The following is a 20,564-nucleotide window of genomic DNA, read 5'->3' as shown; positions in this document are numbered from 1 at the left end:
TATTTTCCCTTTCCCAGAATAAACTTGGCCATGAGATGTCTCTCCCATGCATGCCAACCTCCACTAAAACTATTTTCCCCAAATTGTGTGATTCCCAAGGATGGGGGTGGAGGGGTGTAATGTTGGTAAATTAATGTTTTATCAATCAGCTACATACAAAAAAGTGGGCCATAAAAAAATTTAAAGTGTGAATGCTGATATGTTCCATTAACTCATTGCAATTCTAAACCCAGTGGTGCATGCATGGACCTAAATTTGGAGGGGTAAAGTTGAGGCATCAAATTACAGGGTGCACATACTCTATGGAAATGATACTGGATTCTTAGAAGTAATGTACCAAATGAGTACATGAACTATACAAACGCCTGCATATTCTTTCATTTTTATTTTGTATTGGTCTTTTTTTAAGGTTCACATAAACAAACCACATGTTCTCCTTTAAAAAAGAATGGATATCTGTATACACATAATGCATTTACGATGTACATATGAATACATTAGGGTAATTTTCTTTTGCACAGCAAAGATATGACATTATGTTTATGAGACCATATAGGCCTACGAGAAAACGATATTATACACATAGCCTAATAAACGTAATACTCGACTGAATTTAACAACAGTTTTTAATTGTAGAAAAGCGTTCTGAAAGGAGAGTGAGGGACATCTACTCTAACCCATCGAGCCAAAAAGTAAACGTGCTTTTAAAACGTAAAGTTACATATTCGTGGACAATGGTGTTCAAGAAGAATGTCATTTCCATGAGGGAAATAGGTTGGGTAAACAAGCTCTAATACAAACCCTCTTATTGAAGAGTGGAAATCACTGTCCTGGTGCGCACTGCGAGTTTGGGGTTCAGTCTCAGCATGCAGTCCTCCCCTTTTCTGTAGACTATCCTTTGTTTCCCAGAATATCATTCAATAATAGGTGTTTTTTGTGCGGATTATGTCCACAATCATTGTAACAGCCCTCTTATATCCCTTCACGAGGAGCCGCAATACTACAGGCATTGCCTACACTCATTTAATGGACAGCGTGAAATAAACAGAAAAGCAAATTATTTGTGGAGGCAATTTTGGCTCCAGGACAATGCAGACTTATTTATGTTATTTCCTGCATCTTCCCCCCTCGAATCCGTTAGAGACCGAAATTGGCTCCTGGTTGCTTTCTATTGACGATTCGCTGCCCGTGCTCTCCCCGGAGAGGAGTCGGGTAACCCTAAAGTCCGCTTTTAGTGTTTGTACGTCGTTTCCAATGCACATCTCTCCAAGGTCACTGATAATCTGGGACAGCTCCTGTTTACCATTGCCCACACAATCGTCATTCGTGTCTAGAATGTCCTCACACTCAAAGAGCATCGCTTTCTCCTCCTCCTCCTCTCCGATCAAGTCCTCTGTGATAGAGCCCAATTTGGGTGCGCTCCTGCTGCGCTCCACCGGGGGTTTGTAATAACACTGTCCGTTTAGAAGCTTCCTGAGAGGCACAAGGGGTATGGTTTGTTCCCCTATCAGCTGCTGTTGCTGGTGCCTTGCATCGTCCCTCCTTTTGAGTCTTTTAAATTCAGCAAGCGCTGTTGCCGAGGTCTGGTACAAAAGCAGTGCCATGGCCTTTGCCTTCTCCGGCTTGGACACCAGCACCGCATGGCACCGCAGCATCACTGCCTTGTGCTTCATCTCATGTCTGTATATCCAAGCGAAAATTTTGTGTAATCTTGGGTCGGCAACGCAATAGGTTATCCGGTGCAATAAATACAAATGTCCCGGTCTCCTCGCCTTGTCGTCCACATGCACCATCCGGATTCCCTGCGAGCTGATGGTCAGTTTCATCTTCGTGCCATTTTTGCCCATTTCGCTCTTGCCCCAAATCTTGCTCACAGCCACGTCCGTACAGCCTTCTCCTTTCGACTGGATGGTGGTGGCATTGCCCAGGTAGAGGACCGTGTATGTGGGGTCTTCGCTGGTAATTTTCACCTTTTTCCTTTTTGACTTGAACATGCTTCCAACCCTGTTCAAAGCACTCTCCGGACAAGACTTTGCAAAGGAGGTCAGCGCAGAGTAGTTCAAACTCACGGCATAACCCTTCTGCTTCGACTGTTTATCTTCATCTATCAGGTCGAACTTGTTCTTCTTCCAAGGCAGCATTATATGGTCGTGTCACGTAAACAGCAAAAAATCTACAACTACAGCGAACGTTTTACTGCAACTAAATCTTATCTTTTTACTGACCCTTTTCATATAATAGCAACTCCAATACAACAAACAGTCAAGTTATCCTGTAATGCATTTGTTCATCCTCTGAAGACTTCTCCATAACCAGACAACTGCGCTATCCCATTCTGCGGTTAATGATTGCTGTGAGGTTGGTTCTGCTGTGAGTGGGATGGTCTACAGTGGATATATACTGGGTTGAACCATTTCAGTGTCTCTGCAGGGAACATAGAGGAGGAGACCAAAGTCAAACAGCTCTCCCCTGAGGATAAAAGTGGCACTCAGAGCGCACTTACAAAGGTTTATTTATGAACTGAAATCATACGAATTTGGGAAATATAGGCTAATATACAAAACTGATAACAGCTTATATACATCCGTCCTGTAAATTGCAACAATAATTCCGTTGTGCCTACATTCCCTCAGAACACAACGGATATAACTTCTGTTTCTAGTTCGTTTAAAAACATAAATCTAAATGCAAGAGGGATACAAATCGAGCCTATACATAGTCTACCTAAAGTTTCATTATATCAATCGTATAATACAAATTAACGCTGGTTTGCTGTCAATTATTCAATGTATGGCAATGCACCAAAATAATTATTTTGGTCCTCATCCTTTGTTTTATGCTGCCATCTGTTGGCAATGATACAGAGTTTCCCCCTGTACTGATAACATGCGTTCAAGCCTCTTTCATTCGTCTGTAACAAGTTTAAAATAAAATAACATTTAAGAATAAGAATGTTACAAGTAGGCTATACGTATAATTAGGCTAGAGTATAATAGTCTCTTCATGAAACACCCCCAAACAAAAGTGTGGAATCTTCTGAAAACTTTCCCCACAAAAAGGAAGAAATAACTGTATATATATATATATATATAAGGCCTACAAAAAATATAGTTTGCAAATCTATCTGAACTAGTTTGTGTTGCAGAAATATAATTATAAATATATTGAGTAGGTTATATATTTAGAAATGAATACAATTTAGTATCGACATTTAGGTGGTAGCATCTGTCACATGACCTTGTCCTTGGCGGAACTATTATTTGCCAAAGGATGTTTCCTTCAATGCATTTTTGAGTGTTGGACACATCTTTTGGAATGTACCACAAATCAAAAGTCAATGCACAAATCATTACATTAAATCCTAATAAAAGCTATACAAATACACAGCGAGTTTGATTCAATAACCTCCAGGTTCAATAATCTCCAGAAATAAGTCTAATTATACATTAGAGAAAACGCGATTAATCTCGATAGTTATTCGTCATTCTGCAGTGAAGTTGGGACGTTCCGTTTCACTTCCTCATGGGATAACAATTCTCACATGGGCTACATTTTTACAAAAACAGATTTGTGGTAACGTTAACAAGCAAGGCTAAACAAAAATCGAAAAAATGGGTAAGAAAAAGTCTGCCATGGGGCTCGGGAGATCACTGATAAAGGAGAGACTCAACGCAGGCCGAGGCAACAAGAGGGGCGATACTTGGGTAACGTTAACTGTTACTATATGTTGATGATACATGTTTCAACAGCTAGCTAGCTAGTTAGCGAGCTAAACATATAACAGGGTTCTATCCAGTTCTACCTTACTATTTCGCTGAGGAACGTTAATTGGAGGAAAGCAGAATTTGGTGAATACTGACCTGTTGAAAATTAACTACATTGCCTTTGGAAAGTATTCAGACCCCTTGAATTTTTCCAAATTTGGTTACGTTACAGCCTTATTCTAAAATGGATTAAATAAAAAATTATCCTCAGCAATCTCCACAAAATACCCCATAATGACAAAGCTAAAACAGGTTTTTAGATAACAACTTTAATATTTACATAAATATTCAGACCCTTTGCTATGAGACTCGAAATTAAACTCGGTTGCATCCTGTTTCCTATGATCATCCTTTAGTTGGTTCTACAACTTGATTTGAGTCCACCTGTGGAAAATTTAATTGATTGGACATGATTCGGGAAGGCACACAAGTCCCACAGTTGACAGTGCATGCCAGAGCAGAAACCAAGCCATGAGGTTTAAGGAATTGTCTGTAGATTGTGTCGAGGCAAAGATCTGGGGAAGGGTACCAAAACATTTCTGGAGCATTGAAGGTCCCCAAGAACACAGTGGCCTCCATCATTCTTAAATCAAAGAAGTTTGGATCCACCAAGACTCTTTCCAGACTTGGCCACCCAGCCAAACTGAGAAATCTGGGGAGAAGGGCCTTGGTCAGGGAGGTGACCAAGAACCTGATGGTCACTCTGACAGCTCCAGAGTTCCTCTGTGAAGATGGGAGAACCTTCCAGAAGGACAACCATCTCTGCAGCACTCCACCAAACAGGCCTTTATGGTAGAGTAGCCAGATGGAAGCCACTCCTCAGTAAATGGCACACGACAGCCCACTTGTAGTTTGCCAAAAGGCACCTAAAGGACTCCCAGACCATGATAAACAAGATTCTCTGGTCTGATGAAACCAAGATTGAACTCTTTGGCATGAATGGCAAGCATCACGTCTGGAGGAAATCTGGTACCATCCTTATGGTGAAGCATGGTGGTGGCAGCATCATGCGGCAGGGACTATGAGACTTGTCAGGAACGAAGCAAGGATGAACAGATCAAAGTAGAGAGAGATCCTTGATGAAAACCTCTTCCAGAGTTTTCAGGACCTCAGACTGGGGCGACGGTTCACCTTCCAACAGGACAACGACCCTAAGCACTCAGCCAAGACAACGCAGGAGTGGCTTTGGGACAAGTCTCTGAATGTCCTTGAATGGCCCAGCCAGTGCCTGGACTTGAACCCGATCGAACATCTCTGGAGAAACCTAAAAATAGCTGTGTAACAACGCTCCCCATCCAACCTGACAAAGCTTGAGAGGATCTGCAGAGAAGAATGGGAGAAACTCCCAAAATACAGGTGTGCCAAGCTTGTAGCGTCATACCCAAGAAGACTTGATGCTGTCTAAAAACCTGTTTTTGCTTTGTCAAATTGCTTTAATTAAATCAATTTTAGAATAAGGAAGTAATGTAACAATGTGGTCAGAATACTTTCCGAAGGCACTGTACATGTTTTAATGACCGTCTGTCTTATTAGCTGTAGCTAGCTAGACAGCTTTCTGATGACTAAACTTGATCTCACATTGCCAGCTCCACACCAGTGAACTGAACGATGGTTACGACTGGGGTCGTCTCAACCTGCAGTCAGTGACTGAACAGAGCTCTATGGATGACTTCCTTGCAACTGCTGAAATGGCCGGGACAGAGTTTGTTGCAGGTAAATACTCTATTGCATTGACGTGACAAGTGATCCTTGAAAACGGTCATCTACAAGTACTTTAGACTGGATTCCCAGGATGCAACTAATGGATAAAATGTTTCCCCAGAAAAGCTCAACATCAAGTTTGTGGCAGCTGAAGCTCGGGCAGGATTACTGACAGCCGAGGAGACGGCAAAGCTGAAGAAGCTGCACGAGGAGAACAAACAACTCCTCAGAATTCCACGAAGGTGCAGTAAGCCCAGAGACTCCAAAGTTATTACACTGTCAACATGTATTTTATGTCTTCTTTCTAGTTGTCTTAGAAGTAAGAATTGTGCTAATATTGCATTGCATCTGATGTTCCATTACTGCCTTATTTTTCTTGTAATATTTCAGGCCTCACTGGGATGAAGGCACCAGTCCAGAGGTCCTCCAGCAGACAGAGAGAGACAGCTTCCTGGAGTGGAGAAGAGAACTGGCAGAGTATGAACCCCCCCCCCCCCCCCCCATTAATTGAATAGGATGTAATTGTTTTGATGTTATAGATTGTGTGCCTGCATTAAACCTTTAACCCTATTCTTAATTGTCTGCTATAGCATGTTTTGGGAATGGATTTAAAAGTTGACGTGAAAAGAAATCTTCACTTGAACTTGATTGATCAACTCCAACAGCCTTCCTGCATCTATTAACACAATTTGTATAATTTTGTTTTCCTGCAGTTCAGTGTTGTCACTCTAATTTTGCTTACTCAGAGGGCTGTAAGAACAAAAAAATGGTAACCAAACATATGGGATAAAAGGCATGGTGAGGGATTAATGCTGCACCATCCTGTTAGTAGTTCTTAAAGAGTAAGAATATGAAATTAAATAGTTACAATGTAAGAATTTTGTATATAAAAAAAAAGTGTGGAAAATATTATTGAATGGTTGACGCAACATAAATTGGATCAACCACATTACGTGGACAATTAATCAATATTCAGACTTAAGGTCGTCTATAAAATAATGCCTATAGAGAGCAATAGTAATGAAGTATTTTTGTAGGCACTAACTCCGCCATGGCTCATTGGCCAAAGCCTATGGGGAAATCAATGTCTTTTTGTAGTGCTTTTGGATAAATGCCGAAAATAAAGTCTGGTAAACACAGGCTTAGGAGATCTTGTGTTTTGTTCAATGAGAATCTTCATCAGCTAATGTCACTTTTTGTGAATTTTGAAGCATTTATGTAATCAAAACAAGCACAAAGGTTGATTCTATTATCTTAGACTAAAATGTATAAGATCTCCAAAACATGTATTTATCCCAAAACTCCATTATTTCCACCATAGAAATGGCTGAACGAAACAGAGATAACTCATTTCTGTTTTTTAGGACTACAAACTAGCGAGTTCTATAATAGTAATAAAAAAAATGCCACTTTATCATATCTCAAAATGTAGTCTGAACATGTGGAAATATGGAAGAACCGGGATCATTTGAAATGTAAGGGACATCGCACTATACACCACCTGAAAACGCATTCATTTCCATTTAATTTCATATTCAAGTTTGGACATACAAAATAACAATAATGTCCTTATTTCATTTATTTAGCTGTGCTTACCAACCTATAAAAGCCATTGAAGCAGACCTAAAGTAATTGTTTTAATATTGTTGAGATGAGTAAAAATGCAATGCAAATTGCCATTCTAATATGGCATTGCTAGTATGACCCTCTTGACTTCTCAACCACCTGGTAAAGCGCTGTTACTTCCAAAAGTTGGGGGTTAGGGAGAAGAAGAAAAAAACCTGAAGGTCTTATGAGTTAGTAATAACCCTTTAATTCACCTTAAATTCCTAACACTGTTTTATGTCAGCAGTGCCTGGAAGTTTATCTTATCTTGTTTTATAGGCTTGAAGAGGAGCAGAAAATGATTCTCACACCTTTTGAGAGGAATTTGGATTTCTGGAGACAGCTCTGGAGAGTGATTGAGAGGAGGTAGGAATCAGAGCTGCTCGGTCTTGTGACACTGATTGTCATCTGTTCGATGCCTTGTATGATGGTGGAAATGTTGTGAATTTCCCTCCGCAGTGACATTGTTGTTCAGATTGTTGATGCCAGAAACCCATTGCTATTTCGTTGCCCTGACCTGGTAAGTAAAGGGCCTAAGGCTGTCACATCAAACAATTGAGGCCAATTTTTCTTGAATGTGGGATGAAATTGCCAGGTGGGGGAACCCACCCCACCAAACTGATAGTAGGGGAAACATTGCGGTATTTCACCCATTGATCTTCCTGGTTCCTGTAGGAGTGCTATGTAAAAGAGGTGTCCCGGTACAAGGTGAACTTGTTGCTGGTGAACAAGGCTGACCTGCTGACCCGGCAGCAGCGGAGGATCTGGGCCAGATACTTCCAGAGAGAGGGCCTCCGCGCTGTGTTCTGGTCCGCACTGGTGGAGAACGAGAGGCTGGAGGCAGAGGAGAAGGTGAGGAGGCAGTCACATTTTAATTGGAAGGTCTTAGCCTGTTTAAACCTGGTTACTTTATTTGACTGATGAATGACAAGTTGCTAGGGTTCTCCTCTTCTGCCTTTGTTCACTCGTCACAGGGAATGGAAGTGGAGGAGAAGGAGGATGAAAAGAGCGAAGCGGAGGATGAAGATGAGGGAATGCCAGACAACGACAATATGAGCCGAAGACAGGAGGTAGAGGATAACAAGGAGAAGAATGCGGAAGAGAGCGAGGAGGAAGAAGATGAGGAGAGCGATATTGAAGGGGAGCAGTTTAAAGACTGCGTAGCAGAGGGAGACTGGCAGACGGCATCGGAGGGTGAAGAGGCATCAGAGGATGAGGAGGCAGACGACGAAGAGAGTATAGATGGCTCCACCCACGGCTCCTCCTTCCACAACTCCAGTCGCCTGCTGACAAAAGATGAGCTGCTTGCCATATTTAAGGCGGCTCACGATGGGCCAACATTGAAAGAGGGCGAGCTCACAGTGGGGCTGGTGAGTACACACAGATACACACACTGGAAATCGATAGGCTCAAATGTTGCAGTAGGAGAACAGGTCTTGTGTTTGGAGTGACGTTTGTGGGATCTCAATTCTCCTATATACTCTCTGAACAGGTGGGGTATCCCAATGTGGGCAAAAGTTCGACCATCAACACCATTCTTAGAAATAAGAAGGTGTCCGTCTCAGTCACGCCTGGGCACACCAAGCACTTTCAGGTAAAGACCGGCTCTGATGTAGCCTGCTGGACCTCTTAAAATGTGTTCCTTTGGTGACGATACATTATTTTCTTGTGGGGTCAAAGCATTCAAGTGTGTTTCTGTGTGTTCCAGACGCTGTATGTGGAGCCAGGTCTGTGTCTGTGTGACTGCCCTGGCCTGGTCATGCCCTCCTTTGTGTCCACTAAAGCTGAGATGATGTGCTGTGGGATCCTGCCCATCGACCAGATACGAGACCATGTGCCTGCCATCTCTCTCATATCCTTCAATTACCAACGCTACACACCGCTCATCTGTTAACTTATGGGTGTAGAAGAGTCATATTTATTGTCCCAATCAATAGATAATACTGGAACAATCTCTTTCTGAAATACATTTGAGTCACGGTTAGATCTGTTTTAAGTTGGACGAAAATAGAGCTGCACATTTTACACCGGTAAAGGAGTTTTCAGATGTTTGATTGGGTGTTCGGTGTGGTTAAGGCCTTAACAGACTTCTCACGTGTGTCAGACAATTCCTCGGGATGTGCTGGAGGGCACCTATGGCATCAACATAATCCGCCCGCGAGAGGACGAGGACCCCGACCGCATCCCCAACTATGAGGAGCTACTGATGGCCTATGGATGTGAGACTATAAACCCTGACCATATTCAGTACAGCACAGTGTAGAACAACTGACATAGCACAACGTTAGCCATATGATAGTGATGGAGTCCGAACAAGCCATTGGCACTGTTCTGATCGGTTCTCTTTCAGACATGAGGGGCTTCATGACAACACACGGACAACCTGACCAGTCGAGATCAGCCCGTTACATACTCAAGGATTACGTCATTGTAAGTTAACCCTCATCCTTCTCCTCCCGCCGCCAAATACATGCTCTTGTTGTACAACTCTGGTTTATTAGGCAGAATAGTCTAAATATTGTTTAGTCTGTTTACCTACAATTCAGTCGGTAGTAATGGGAGAGCAGCACCACTAACTGGTTCTGTCTGACCATCTCCAGGGAAAACTGCTGTACTGCCACCCTCCTCCCCACATCAGTGCTGCAGACTTCCAGCCCCAGCACAGCAAGTTCCAGGCCGGAGATGCAGACGGTGAAGACTCCAAGATAGGCAACAAACCGAGCAAAGTCAAGAGGCATGAGAATCTTGTGGACAAGAACTTCTTCCATCAGGTACAGTAGAAGGCAACTCCATAGAAATTACATTCAAATGCTGCATTTGCAGAATTGACACCAAACTCAAGCCAGTCTAGGCAGATTACTTTATTACCATGGGTTGTAGTGAAATGGGATAATTCAGATAGTAACCCCATTGTGTTTTTTTATTCCAGGAGAATGTTCGGGCGCTCACAAAGGGGGTCCAGTCTTTCATGGGTTACAAGGAAGGCAGCGTAGGCCAGCGTGAACTGGTAAATCAAGGGAAACCTGGCTTAGAACAGCCTGTGGGCAAACCCTGGAAGAAGCATGGCAACAGGAACAAGAAAGAGAAAGTACGTCGACTCACCAAGCACCTGGATGCCTGAAGAACATCTATAAACTGTTAGAAATCGCTGGTAGTTTGGATTGTTAACCCCCAAAGGACTTTCCAATGCAATTACACAGGAATTGGTATGTAGATACTGGTCAACAACAATAACCTCCATTGCACTTTTGCAATATGGAGAAACGGGGAAAGGTTGCCTTTTGATATCAAACATAATTCAGGATATTCTGTGTAACTCATCATGCATTGCAGTGACAGTACATTCCACTATTACCAGAGCAGAGTTGGGGTCAACTCAATTCCAGGAATTTCTGCAACTGAGATTGAGCCTTACTCTGAACCAGAAGAAATTCATTGGAAATCAATCAGTGAAAATTGTCATTTTTCAATAATGTTTGTTACAAGGTGCAGCCTATTGTACTTTACAGCAGGGATATTCAGCAGGGGGTCCGCAAAAGTATATTAAAAAAATAAAATAATGCTTTTTTAAATGTCAATGTTTTTACGAATATCGCTAGTAACAGAATATAATTTTTTACTTACATACCTACAGTAGAAAAGAGAAGAATATATTTATGATAATGTCAACTTTATTTGTCAACTCCTAATATTGAGCAAATTACACTCACATAGGAATTGAAAAAGCACCCGTGAATAGGCTACCAGTGCAGCTTGTAAGCTTTCTTGACTTGGACATACATTTTTGCCAACACATAGCTAACCTTTCAGCGAAAACGTGTTTTGGAGTTACCTTTTGTAGTTAATAGGTTATTTTAGAGTTTACACTTCCACGTCCAATTATAATGTGGCTGCTGGTAAGCTTTTTTGATTTGGGCATAACGTACATTTTTGCTAACCTTTGTTTAACCAGCTAAAGAGCTGCTCTTAGCGAAAATGGTTCGAGTTACCTTTCTGGTAATTATATTGCGGGAAGGTAAAAAAAAAAGACTCTTCAGAGAGTCTGTCGAACTTGGGCAACATAAATATGAATTGCTCATTTGCTACGTGAGGCTTATTTGATCGAATAGAAGTTTCATCATGGTTAGGTTGTTACAAATGCACTGATAAGTTGGCGCACGTGGCATTTTGGCAACTTACCCAGTAAACGACCAGTATACCGGAGTTGCGCCTGCTGTCATAGAGCTAGATAGAGGACTCATCGTGAGTATTGCCACCATTTCAATGTACTTAACTGGGTGGGCATTCCTATATGAGTTGGGAGCATTCAGCAAATGAACAACCATTTACTTTTTTAAAATTGAGATAGCCTCAATGGCGCTTTCACAGACTGTAATAGCACAGATACAAAGATGAATCTTCTATTTATCTCTATGGCCTGTTCACACGGGTATCTGCCCTTTCATTGGCTAGAATGGTCCCACCTGATCTCACCTCTCGCCTGCCTTCCATCTTTGAGGACAGGCATTTCCATTGTTTGAGCTGTCACTCGAATATCAATATAATAGACCATCTTTGCGATAGCTCACATTTTTTTCTCAAGAGAACTGCCTTTTATCTTTCAGTGTACAGCAAAAATGTGTCTGACTGTACCATTAGAAATGGTTTCCTTGGTTTGCATTTGATTTGCTTTGTTGCACATGACTGGTGTACGCAAAAAAAAAGAAGCGAAGTACATTTTCATATTAATATAAATTAAATTGACCGAGTTTCTCATTACATCTACCTCCATTTGTTTAGTAAATGCATCAACATTCCCTGGCAAGATCATGCGTTTAAATTCGTATATTGAACCAGTGCCTCTATTGGGCAGCGCTTTTGTGAAGTAAATGTGCATGTGATCAGGGCACAATCGCGCACATCTTTTACATACCTGTGCTGTGCACCACCTGTCGCTCGCGCCACTGACGCAGCTTTGCCATTCCCTAGATTTGTTTTAGGTCAACGGCATAGTTAGAAGATATGGGATTGGAAGCACATAGTGTCACAAATGGACAAAGCAGAGCAGAAAGCCTTTCGTTTGACTTTACGTCTTGGTGGCGCCACGACATTATATCGACCTGTTTTTCAAACAGACAGAACGTTTGCATCTCGACCGGACTCGTCTGTTTGTCCGTGCTGCTTTTGATAATATCGTGTTTTATGTGAGTATGTGGGTAATTATGCATTTAAACATGGAGTAAAGGCTACTTATTATAGTTGTTTTACTTCACTTTTGCCCGAAATGCTTGTTCAAGGCTGGTATGTCTGAGATGCAGAGGCCGGGACAGGAATTCCGGCAAGGAGGCAGCCTGTGTCCTCTACTGTTTCTTTGGCAATTTGTGCAGCACCATCGGGGCATTTCTCTCCAATCAGCTGGCTCTTCAGGTGACAAAACGATATTCTATTTCCAGACCCTGTATGGGCCTATACTGCATAAGATCATGATTACCTGCTACGTCCATCATTATATTCCATGTTTCTTCCATTGTGATTGTTTTAGGTCATAATGGGTGGTTTTATGGCAGCTGTAGAAGTTATTCATTTCATCTCCATCTTCCCGATATTTTTGCGTTGGAACACCAGAGCAGGTAAGCGAGAGGGTGGGTCCCTTTTACACATGTATCACTTTTGCCCTTTTTCCTCAGAGTTGCTCACAATAGCCCTTTTGGCACAGCTTGTGCTTTGTATCCTGTCCTACAAGCCCTTATCAATACCCTACACTTGCACAATGTGCATAGGCAAAACAGTAAAGAAATGTTTTATCTATAAAGCTGAGAGATACCAAACAAATGAGGCTGAAGAGAGGGCCTTGTGAAATATATTTTTTCATGTTTCAATGGGCAACATTCAGTCATCAGAGCTGCAATCCTTAACCTTCGCCCCCTTTTCCCCTCAGAGAAGAGGCTGAGGATGATGAAGAGGAGGAGGAGGCAGAACTTCATGGCTGTGTCTCTGCTGTTGGTGGTGGGTGGAGGGAGCTACCTAACCTCCAGGACCAGCCATGGGCTTGTAGACAGACCTCTCACTGGGAGAAGACTTCTTCTCACTGACCTCCTGCATGTAAGTGTGCAGATTCTCCTATGAATTCACTCTTCTATTACCTCCCATAAATTACAGAGTGACCTTTTCAATGGCTCACTGACTACGCTTGTCTTCTTGGGCAGGACCGTATGGAGGTCCTCGGTTACATTCTTGGTCTACTCTCTTTTGTGATTGCCTGGACCTCTAAGTTCCCTGACCTCTCCAGAGCAGTAAGTGACACCCCGTCACAGTTCACGTCCATTCATGTCTGAGTTGCCCATACTTTGCTGTATTGTCACAACAGTCCCTCAAAGCCAACTGTTATGTGGTAAAACACAGCGTTATACATAACGCTCACCGCAATACTGCATAATGCCCGTAGCACTTTAACCTCTACGTTGATCTTTTAGCACAGAGGGGAGAGTTCAAGGGCACACGTGTCCTCTGGGTTGCTGTGCTCTTTGGCCGGTGCCCTCTACACCTCGGCCATATTACTTTACGACACCCAGTATGAGTTTGTACTGAGAGCCATGCCGTGGCTCCTGGCGTCAACGTGCTGTGCAGCCCTGGATCTTGTTGTATCCTTCTCAAGCTTATGAATATGTGAATAGAATATCGGGTCATCTCCCTAAATTGACAGAGTTCTAATTTAATTGAACCCCAACCTCCCCCTTTCAGTTTTGTCTTGACTTTGTGGTCAGATTGTGGTCCTGTCCTGGTGTAGGAAGGGTACCCCTGAGCAGCAGCCTGGGGGGGGTTCTCCAGATACAGAGAGTCTCCTGGGCGGCTCCTCTCCCCCCAGTCAGCACAACTCCAGTGGGAAGACAAAACAAAAACACCCAGTAAGCCCACAGTCCTGTCTTCATATGCCCGGGTTGGGGAGCTGGACTCTGAATGTCTGATTAAATACTTACTTGTATAGAAAGTATTGGAATGAAAGACCAACTAAAGATCTTTAAGCTACAGAATGAAAGACAAAATGGCAGTTTGAGAACTCTTTCATTCATATCCAGGCTTTGCTTCACACAGTATTTGATAATCCTCTTTTTAAATAAACACCACTCTTATTTCCTCATGTGAGTTGGACTTGGATGGAGCTCCTCCCCGGGTTCTCTCCAGTAAGAAGAATCTAAAGTTTGCTGACATGGGGCATTACATGGATGTCAACATTCAACCCGTGCGAAAGGTGAGGGTCAAGACTTCAGAACGTCTGCCATGGGCAAAGTTTTTATTTTATTTAAAAAAAACTTGACATACAACTCAGATTTGTACCTCCTTCGATGTATGATTTCAGGTGTGTCTAAAGGAGGTGACTCTCTCTAGGGAGGAGGGGGTTTCAGAGAGCCTTCCCCTCAGGAGGACAGTGAGGGTAGTGAGAGTGGATGAACCCTGCACCTCCGAAACGTTCTCAGACTCCTCATCCCTCAACTCGGATCTGGAGGTCAGATGAAGACAAATCTTTATATCCTGTAAAATCATCTTCTACAGTGAGATATGGTCCAGGTCTTCTGAGTTAGTGAAGTGTAGTATGTGGTAGTCAAGAGATGTGAACTGTAAAACCACTTTCTGCCACAAGGTTGTGATAGTGTTCAACCATCCTCCACACACTAGTTGCTTGTGATTTATCTACACATCAAGGAAGCCGATAATTTTCTGTCAGAACACATTGCAGGCCTATTACCAAGTAATGAAGGTAAAATCAAGACCTTTAACTGCAAGCTCTTCTGAAGTGCTTTGCTTGCCAACTTACTATTTATTTAACTTTACTTCATTATGCTCAGGTCTTCCCATGTGAACTTGCTATTCTGGTGCAGTGACAGTCCACTCATGACCAACCTGTCATCCTCATAATTAGGAAAAGTTTAGAATGGTTAGGGTGAGCGTGCAATGTTTTTAATGCCTTGTGGGAAATGAATTTTCTATTGGCACCCTCACATCTTTCGAATAATGGTGCTCTCTGTGGTTTTGCAGAAAGCCAAGTCACAGAGGATGTCATTTAATCTGAAACAATTGCAAATGGTGTGAGGGAAAACAATTGGAACGTTATACTATTCACCAAACAGGAAAAAGCAAATGATGTGAACCTCCCCTGGCAAAGTGCATTAAAGAGCAGTAGGGCCCAAACAAGAGTTCAGAACATTATGTAGTTAACATGGCTGAATTGAGTCATTGTCATTTTGTCAGCAGTGGCATTCTACAGCTATGGGCTGTAGTTTGTACAGTATGAGGTTTTTCATCCGTTCACTTAACATCTCAAATGTTATTTGCCTTTGGTTAGCATTAACTATGGTCTGATAAAGGCCAGACGTCCAGTTACTTAGTAATATATGATGGAGGTTCAGTTAGTCCGTTTAGTTCTGTCAACACGTATTGCATAATCTTCAATCACTAACGCTCAGACAAATCATCCATAAGTGGGGATGGGCTGGCAGCCTGGCACACGTGTTCCTTTAGGTCTGAAGGGCTGTTCTGGATTCTTTGAATGTAATGCCCCTCTACCTTCATTTCTATTATATAATACGATGCTGTCTAGGGCCATACAGCTGTAAAGTTGTTTGGTCTTATTTGGAGAACAAACGGGCCAAGTATTTAAAGCATTTAATTTACTACTGAATGATATAAAAAAATAATTAGCATAAACCATGATGTTGACAAAGGATTTAGGTCATTTTTGCATATCACTATTTGTTTTTGTATTGAAATCTCATGAGGAAATAATAAAGGCCTTTTGCAATTTTGCCGGCTGCATAAACTCACCACAGGGCTCTGTATAAATGGTCTGTTTTCTTGTTACTCTGAAAACAACCCCAGCCACAAGAAAGCTGCTTGGAATTCCCATTAGTATTGTTTTTCTTGCTCATTTCTGCTGAGCGCTTGTTCGGGTTGGGTTGAGGTGGAGGGGTTGAATTGTTCAAGATTTGCGTTGTGGCCCCATTATTCTGCTTTTAAAAATCAAGGATTGAATAGCAGGGCCATTCTGCCTCGGAAGCAGGCACAAAATGGTTGCCTAGTCTATAGGAGATTCGTCACTCAGCTCTGCTATTTTGGGAGCTGTTTACGGTCTCCTGTGTGTTGCCTTCTGGTCAGGGGCTTGGCTCAACATTTTGGACACTGCTCTCCAAAGACTGAGGAGTTTTTTTGGTTGAACATGTGACCACATTGAGTATCACAGTTTGCAGGTTGCAGTGAACAAATTTAACATTTGTGTTTTTATTGCAGTGTAGAATATTTCCTTAGAGACCAAGAACACAATGTAATTAAGAGGTAGACATAAACAATGTGTCAACCATAATGAATATGCATAATGGGTAAACGCTATCTCTGCCCTGTAACAACACAACTGTCTTCTCTCCAGTGGGATTTTGAAGATGCAAATGCACAGTGGAACAAACTGCTAAAAGAGAACGTGGATGGGTTTCCCCTGCAAGAATGCCCGAAGAACCCAAGCCCAAAACCCACCTGCAGCTGTGGTGGCATCATTTGACAGGCTGGGAAGCGGGTATAAAGCAGAGTGGGTGAAGTGGTGTGATAATTTCAAACACTGGTGAATGACCTGGTGACACTTCCTCATTACATCACATGGTCAGATCTGTGTTTTGGATTGTGAATATAAAGATAATAAAAGTGCAAAAATTGATCTTCCATCAAACTTTGTTTTTGTCATGTCTTATACTCTCATTGGGTGTAATAAGTTATTGGTTTGTTGACATAACAATGTGGACATTGAGCCAGCTGGTTTTAGTTTCATGGAAGATTTAATTAATGGGTTCAATTACTAATGGATGCACTATGGCAGTGCATCTGATTCTCTTTGTAAGTTTGTCAACTACAGATGCTGTCATCGCTCCTCAGATGCTCAGCTCGCCTCAGACAGCTTTCCTGTAATGGGTTTGCACCACTCATTAAACAGATGACACCCAGACTCATCAGTTTGGCGTTTGCATGGACTGCACTAAATAACGAGACCCATTCGGGATGTGTCACTGTAGACCATCCTTAATAAAACAATATCGCTCCATGTCTGCCTCGCAAGGTCAAGGGTTCACTTCCTGAATTTTCCTAGTCAGGCCAGGTTATCAGGGCTAAACTGGGAAAGGCCCAGCAGACCTGATTGGAGCCAGATTAGAGGACAAGGGCTCCTCCGTCCTTCCCAGTAGCTCCCAATCCTCTGCCTGTCTGGCCCGTTTCTCTAACTAGCGGATAGTATGGTGGCAGAGTTGTTTTAACTGATGGGCATTCAAGTGACTTCCCTGGGTTCTGATAAAATGACAAATATATTCGAGCAAAACTGTAAAGCACATTCTTCACCACATTACATATCCTTTGACATGTCTGCTGAAGACATAGGTCTGTGACAAGAATGATGGGTATCCCAATAAATTGATATATAAACAAAAATATAAATGCAACAATTTCAATAATTTTACTGAGTTACAGTTCATAAGGAAATCAGGCAATTGAAATAAATTAATTAGGCCCTATGGATTTCACATGACTGGGCAGTGGTGCAGCCATTTGTGGGCCTGGAAGGGCATAGACCCACACACTGGGGAGCCAGGCCCAGCCAATCAGAATTAGTTTTACCACACAAAAGGGTTTTTACAGACAGGAATACTCCTCCAGTTTCATCAGCTGTCTGGGTGGCTGGTCTCAGACAATCCTGCAGGTAAAGAAGCCAGATGTGGAGGTCCTGGGTTGGCGTGGTTACATATGGTCTGCGGTTGTGAGGCCGGTTGGACGTACTGCAAAATTCTCTAAAATGACATGGAGGCGGCCTATGGTAGAGAAATCAACACATTTTCTGGCAACAGTTCTGGTGGACATTCCTGCAGTCAGCATGCTAATTGCACATTTCCTCAACTTGAGACATCTGTGGCATTATATTGTGTGATGCAACTGCACATTTTTTGTGGCCTTTTATTGTCCCCAGCACAAAGTGCACCTATGTAATAATCATGTTGTTTAATCATCTTCTTGATATGCCACACCTGTCGGTGGATAAATTATCAAGGCAAACAAAATTTGAAAGAAATAAGCTTTTTTTTGTATCTTTTATTTCAGCTCTTGAAACATGGGACCAACACTTTACATGTTGAGTTTATATTTGTTCAGTATAAATGGTAGGCTAAATAAATGCTTCAGAGTTCAAGTAACAGACACATCTCAACATAAACTGTTCAGAGGAGACGTGAATGGTTGAATTGCTGCAGAGAAACCACTACTAAAGGGTAACAATAATAAGAAGAGACTTGCTTGGGACAAGAAACATGAGCAATGGACATTAGACCGGTGGAAATCTGTCCTTTGGTCTGATGGGTCCAAATGTTTGATTTTTGGTTCCAACCACCGTGTCTTTGTGAGACGCAGAGTAAGTGAACGGATTATCTCTGCATGTGTGGTTCCCACCGTGAAGCATGGAGGAGTGATGGTGTGGGGGTACTTGCTGGTGACACTCAGTGATTTATTTTAGAATTCAAGGCACACTTAACCAACATGGCTACCACAGCATTCTGCAGGGCATCCCATCTGGTTTGTGCTTAGCGGGACTACATTTGTTTTTCAACAGGACAATGACCCAACACACCTCCAGGCTGGGTAAGGGCTATTTGACCAAGAAGGAGAGTGAAGGAGTGCTGCATAAGATGACCTGGCCTCCGCAATCACCCGACATAATCCCAATTGAGATGGTTTGGGATGCAGCCAACAAGTGCTCAGCATATGTGGGAACACCTTCAAGACTGTTGGACAATCATTCCAGGTGAAGCTGGTTGAGAGAATGCCAAGAGTGCAAAGCTGTCATCAAGGTAAAGCTTGGCTACTTTGAAAAATCTAAAATATATTTTGATTTGTTTAACACTTTCTTGGTTACTACATGATTCCAAATGTGTTATTTCATAGTTTGTCTTCACAATTATTCTACAATGTAGAAAATAGTAAAACTAAAGAAAAACTATTGAATGAGTAGGTAGGTGTGTCCAAACTTTTGACTGGTACTGTATTTACAAAAGTATGTGGACACCCCTTCAAATGAGTGGATTCGGTTATTTCAGCCACACCTGTTGCTGACAGGTGTATAAAATCGAGTACAAATCCATGCAATCTCCATAGACAAACATTGGCAGTAGAATGGACTTACTGAAGAGCTCAGTGACTTTCAACGTGGCACCATCATAGGATGCCACCTTTCCAGCAAGTCAGTTCAGCTGCCCCGGTCAACTGCAAGTGCTGTTATTGTGAAGTGGAAATGTCGAGGAGGAACAACGGCTCAGCCACAAAGTGGTAGACCACACAAGCTCACAGAACGGGACCGCTGAAGCATGTAGTGCGTAGAAATTGTCTGTCCTCAGTAGCAACACTCACTACCAAGTTCCAAACTGCCTCTGAAAGCAATGTCAGCACAATACCTGTTCGTCGAGAGCTTAATGAAAAGGGTTTCCACAAGCCGAAGATCACTATGCCAATGCCAGGCAGCGGCTGGAGTGTTGTAAAGCTAACACACACACATCTAAGTAAAGGAATGGAATGGAATTAAGTAAGAATATGGATGAGCAATGTCAGAGCGGCATAGGCTAAGATACAATATATAGTATAGAATACAGTATATACAGTCGTGGCCAAAAAGTTTGAGAATGACACAAATAAAAAATTTCACAAAGTCTGCTGCTTCAGTGTCTTTAGATATTTTTGTCAGATGTTACAATGGAATACTGAAGTATGATGTGTTCTTAGGCAAAATTGTGAGTGAGCCCACTCCCTTGGCTGAGAAGCAACCCCACACATGAATGGTCTCAGGATGCTTTACTGTTGGCATGATACAGGACTGATGGTAGCGCTCACCTTGTCTTCTCTGGACAAGCTTTTTTTCCGAATGCCCCAAACAATCGGAAAGGGGATTCATCTGAGAAAATTACTTTACCCCAGTCCTCAGCAGTCCAGTCCCTGTACCTTTTGCAGAATATCAACCTGTCCCTGATGTTTTTCCTGGAGAGAAGTGGCTTCTTTGCTGCCTTTCTTGACACCCAGCCATGCTTCAAAAGTCTTTGCCTCACTGTGCGTGCCGATGCACTCATGCTGCCATTCCTGAGCAAGCTCTGTACTGGTGGTGCCCCGATCCTGCAGCTGAATCAACTTTAGGAGACGGTCCTGGCGCTTGTTCAACTTTCTTGGGCGCCCTGAAGCCTTCTTCACAACAATTGATCCCCTCTCCTTGAAGTTCTTGATGATCTGATAAATGGTTGATTTAGGTTCAATCTTACTGGCAGCAATATCCTTGCCTGTGTAGCCCTTTTTGTGCAAAGCAATGATGACGGCACGTGTTTCCTTGCAGGTAACCCTCCTCACCCTCCTTTTGAAGCTTCCAGTCTGTTATTCGAACTCAATCAGCATGACAGAGTGATCTCCAGCCTTGTCCTCGTCAACACTCACACCTGTGTTAACGAGAGAATCACTGAC

At 42.5% G+C, this 20,564-nt stretch overlaps 3 protein-coding genes across 4 annotated transcripts; 2 read left to right on the top strand and 1 right to left on the bottom strand.

The window, feature by feature from the left end:
- Positions 1 to 380: 380 nt before the first annotated feature.
- Positions 381 to 2,364, bottom strand: LOC139409093 (protein FAM43A-like). Its single transcript, XM_071153785.1, has one exon. The coding sequence runs from the start codon at positions 2,139 to 2,141 to the stop codon at positions 1,107 to 1,109; it is 1,035 nt and encodes a 344-aa protein (XP_071009886.1). The 5' UTR covers positions 2,142 to 2,364; the 3' UTR covers positions 381 to 1,106.
- Positions 2,365 to 3,501: 1,137 nt separating this feature from the next.
- LOC139409091 (large 60S subunit nuclear export GTPase 1) lies at positions 3,502 to 10,632 on the top strand. Of its 2 annotated transcripts, none has more exons than XM_071153782.1 (14): positions 3,502 to 3,704; positions 5,351 to 5,477; positions 5,587 to 5,707; positions 5,856 to 5,942; positions 7,350 to 7,436; positions 7,530 to 7,590; positions 7,746 to 7,922; positions 8,045 to 8,440; positions 8,563 to 8,664; positions 8,779 to 8,922; positions 9,166 to 9,289; positions 9,421 to 9,500; positions 9,671 to 9,841; positions 10,000 to 10,632. In XM_071153782.1, the coding sequence occupies exons 1-14, from the start codon at positions 3,612 to 3,614 to the stop codon at positions 10,189 to 10,191; spliced, it is 1,962 nt and encodes a 653-aa protein (XP_071009883.1). In that variant the 5' UTR covers positions 3,502 to 3,611; the 3' UTR covers positions 10,192 to 10,632. The 2 variants fall into 2 exon arrangements, with proteins under 2 accessions (XP_071009883.1, XP_071009884.1); XM_071153783.1 differs by having other exon boundaries at positions 3,505 to 3,704; positions 8,779 to 8,915; positions 9,159 to 9,289.
- A 1,245-nt stretch (positions 10,633 to 11,877) lies between these two features.
- LOC139409092 (transmembrane protein 44) lies at positions 11,878 to 16,737 on the top strand. The gene is made up of 10 exons (XM_071153784.1): positions 11,878 to 12,253; positions 12,347 to 12,476; positions 12,592 to 12,679; positions 12,988 to 13,151; positions 13,256 to 13,342; positions 13,523 to 13,690; positions 13,814 to 13,954; positions 14,194 to 14,298; positions 14,407 to 14,553; positions 16,468 to 16,737. Exons 1-10 carry the CDS (start codon positions 12,072 to 12,074, stop codon positions 16,594 to 16,596), a joined length of 1,341 nt encoding a protein of 446 aa, XP_071009885.1. The 5' UTR covers positions 11,878 to 12,071; the 3' UTR covers positions 16,597 to 16,737.
- Positions 16,738 to 20,564: the final 3,827 nt, after the last annotated feature.

The sequence above is a fragment of the Oncorhynchus clarkii genome, chromosome 5 (assembly GCF_045791955.1).
Source record: "Oncorhynchus clarkii lewisi isolate Uvic-CL-2024 chromosome 5, UVic_Ocla_1.0, whole genome shotgun sequence".
In the NCBI taxonomy this organism is placed as follows: domain Eukaryota; kingdom Metazoa; phylum Chordata; class Actinopteri; order Salmoniformes; family Salmonidae; genus Oncorhynchus; species Oncorhynchus clarkii.
The sequence above is the reverse complement of the archived record's forward strand: the minus strand, read 5'-3'. Positions and strand labels throughout refer to the sequence as shown.

What these genes read in the sequence shown, in the direction of transcription:
- LOC139409091 (XM_071153782.1), top strand. Translation starts at nt 3,612, where the DNA reads ATGGGTAAGAAAAAGTCTGCCATGGGGCTCGGGAGATCACTGATAAAG. An exon ending in CGGGACAGAGTTTGTTGCAG is followed by an intron (nt 5,478 to 5,586) that starts GTAAATACTCTA and finishes ATGTTTCCCCAG; the next exon opens with AAAAGCTCAACATCAAGTTT. An exon ending in GCTACTGATGGCCTATGGAT is followed by an intron (nt 9,290 to 9,420) that starts GTGAGACTATAA and finishes GTTCTCTTTCAG; the next exon opens with ACATGAGGGGCTTCATGACA.
- LOC139409093 (XM_071153785.1), bottom strand. Translation starts at nt 2,141, where the DNA reads ATGCTGCCTTGGAAGAAGAACAAGTTCGACCTGATAGATGAAGATAAA.
- LOC139409092 (XM_071153784.1), top strand. Translation starts at nt 12,072, where the DNA reads ATGGGATTGGAAGCACATAGTGTCACAAATGGACAAAGCAGAGCAGAA. An exon ending in TTGATAATATCGTGTTTTAT is followed by an intron (nt 12,254 to 12,346) that starts GTGAGTATGTGG and finishes TGCTTGTTCAAG; the next exon opens with GCTGGTATGTCTGAGATGCA. An exon ending in CCAATCAGCTGGCTCTTCAG is followed by an intron (nt 12,477 to 12,591) that starts GTGACAAAACGA and finishes TGATTGTTTTAG; the next exon opens with GTCATAATGGGTGGTTTTAT.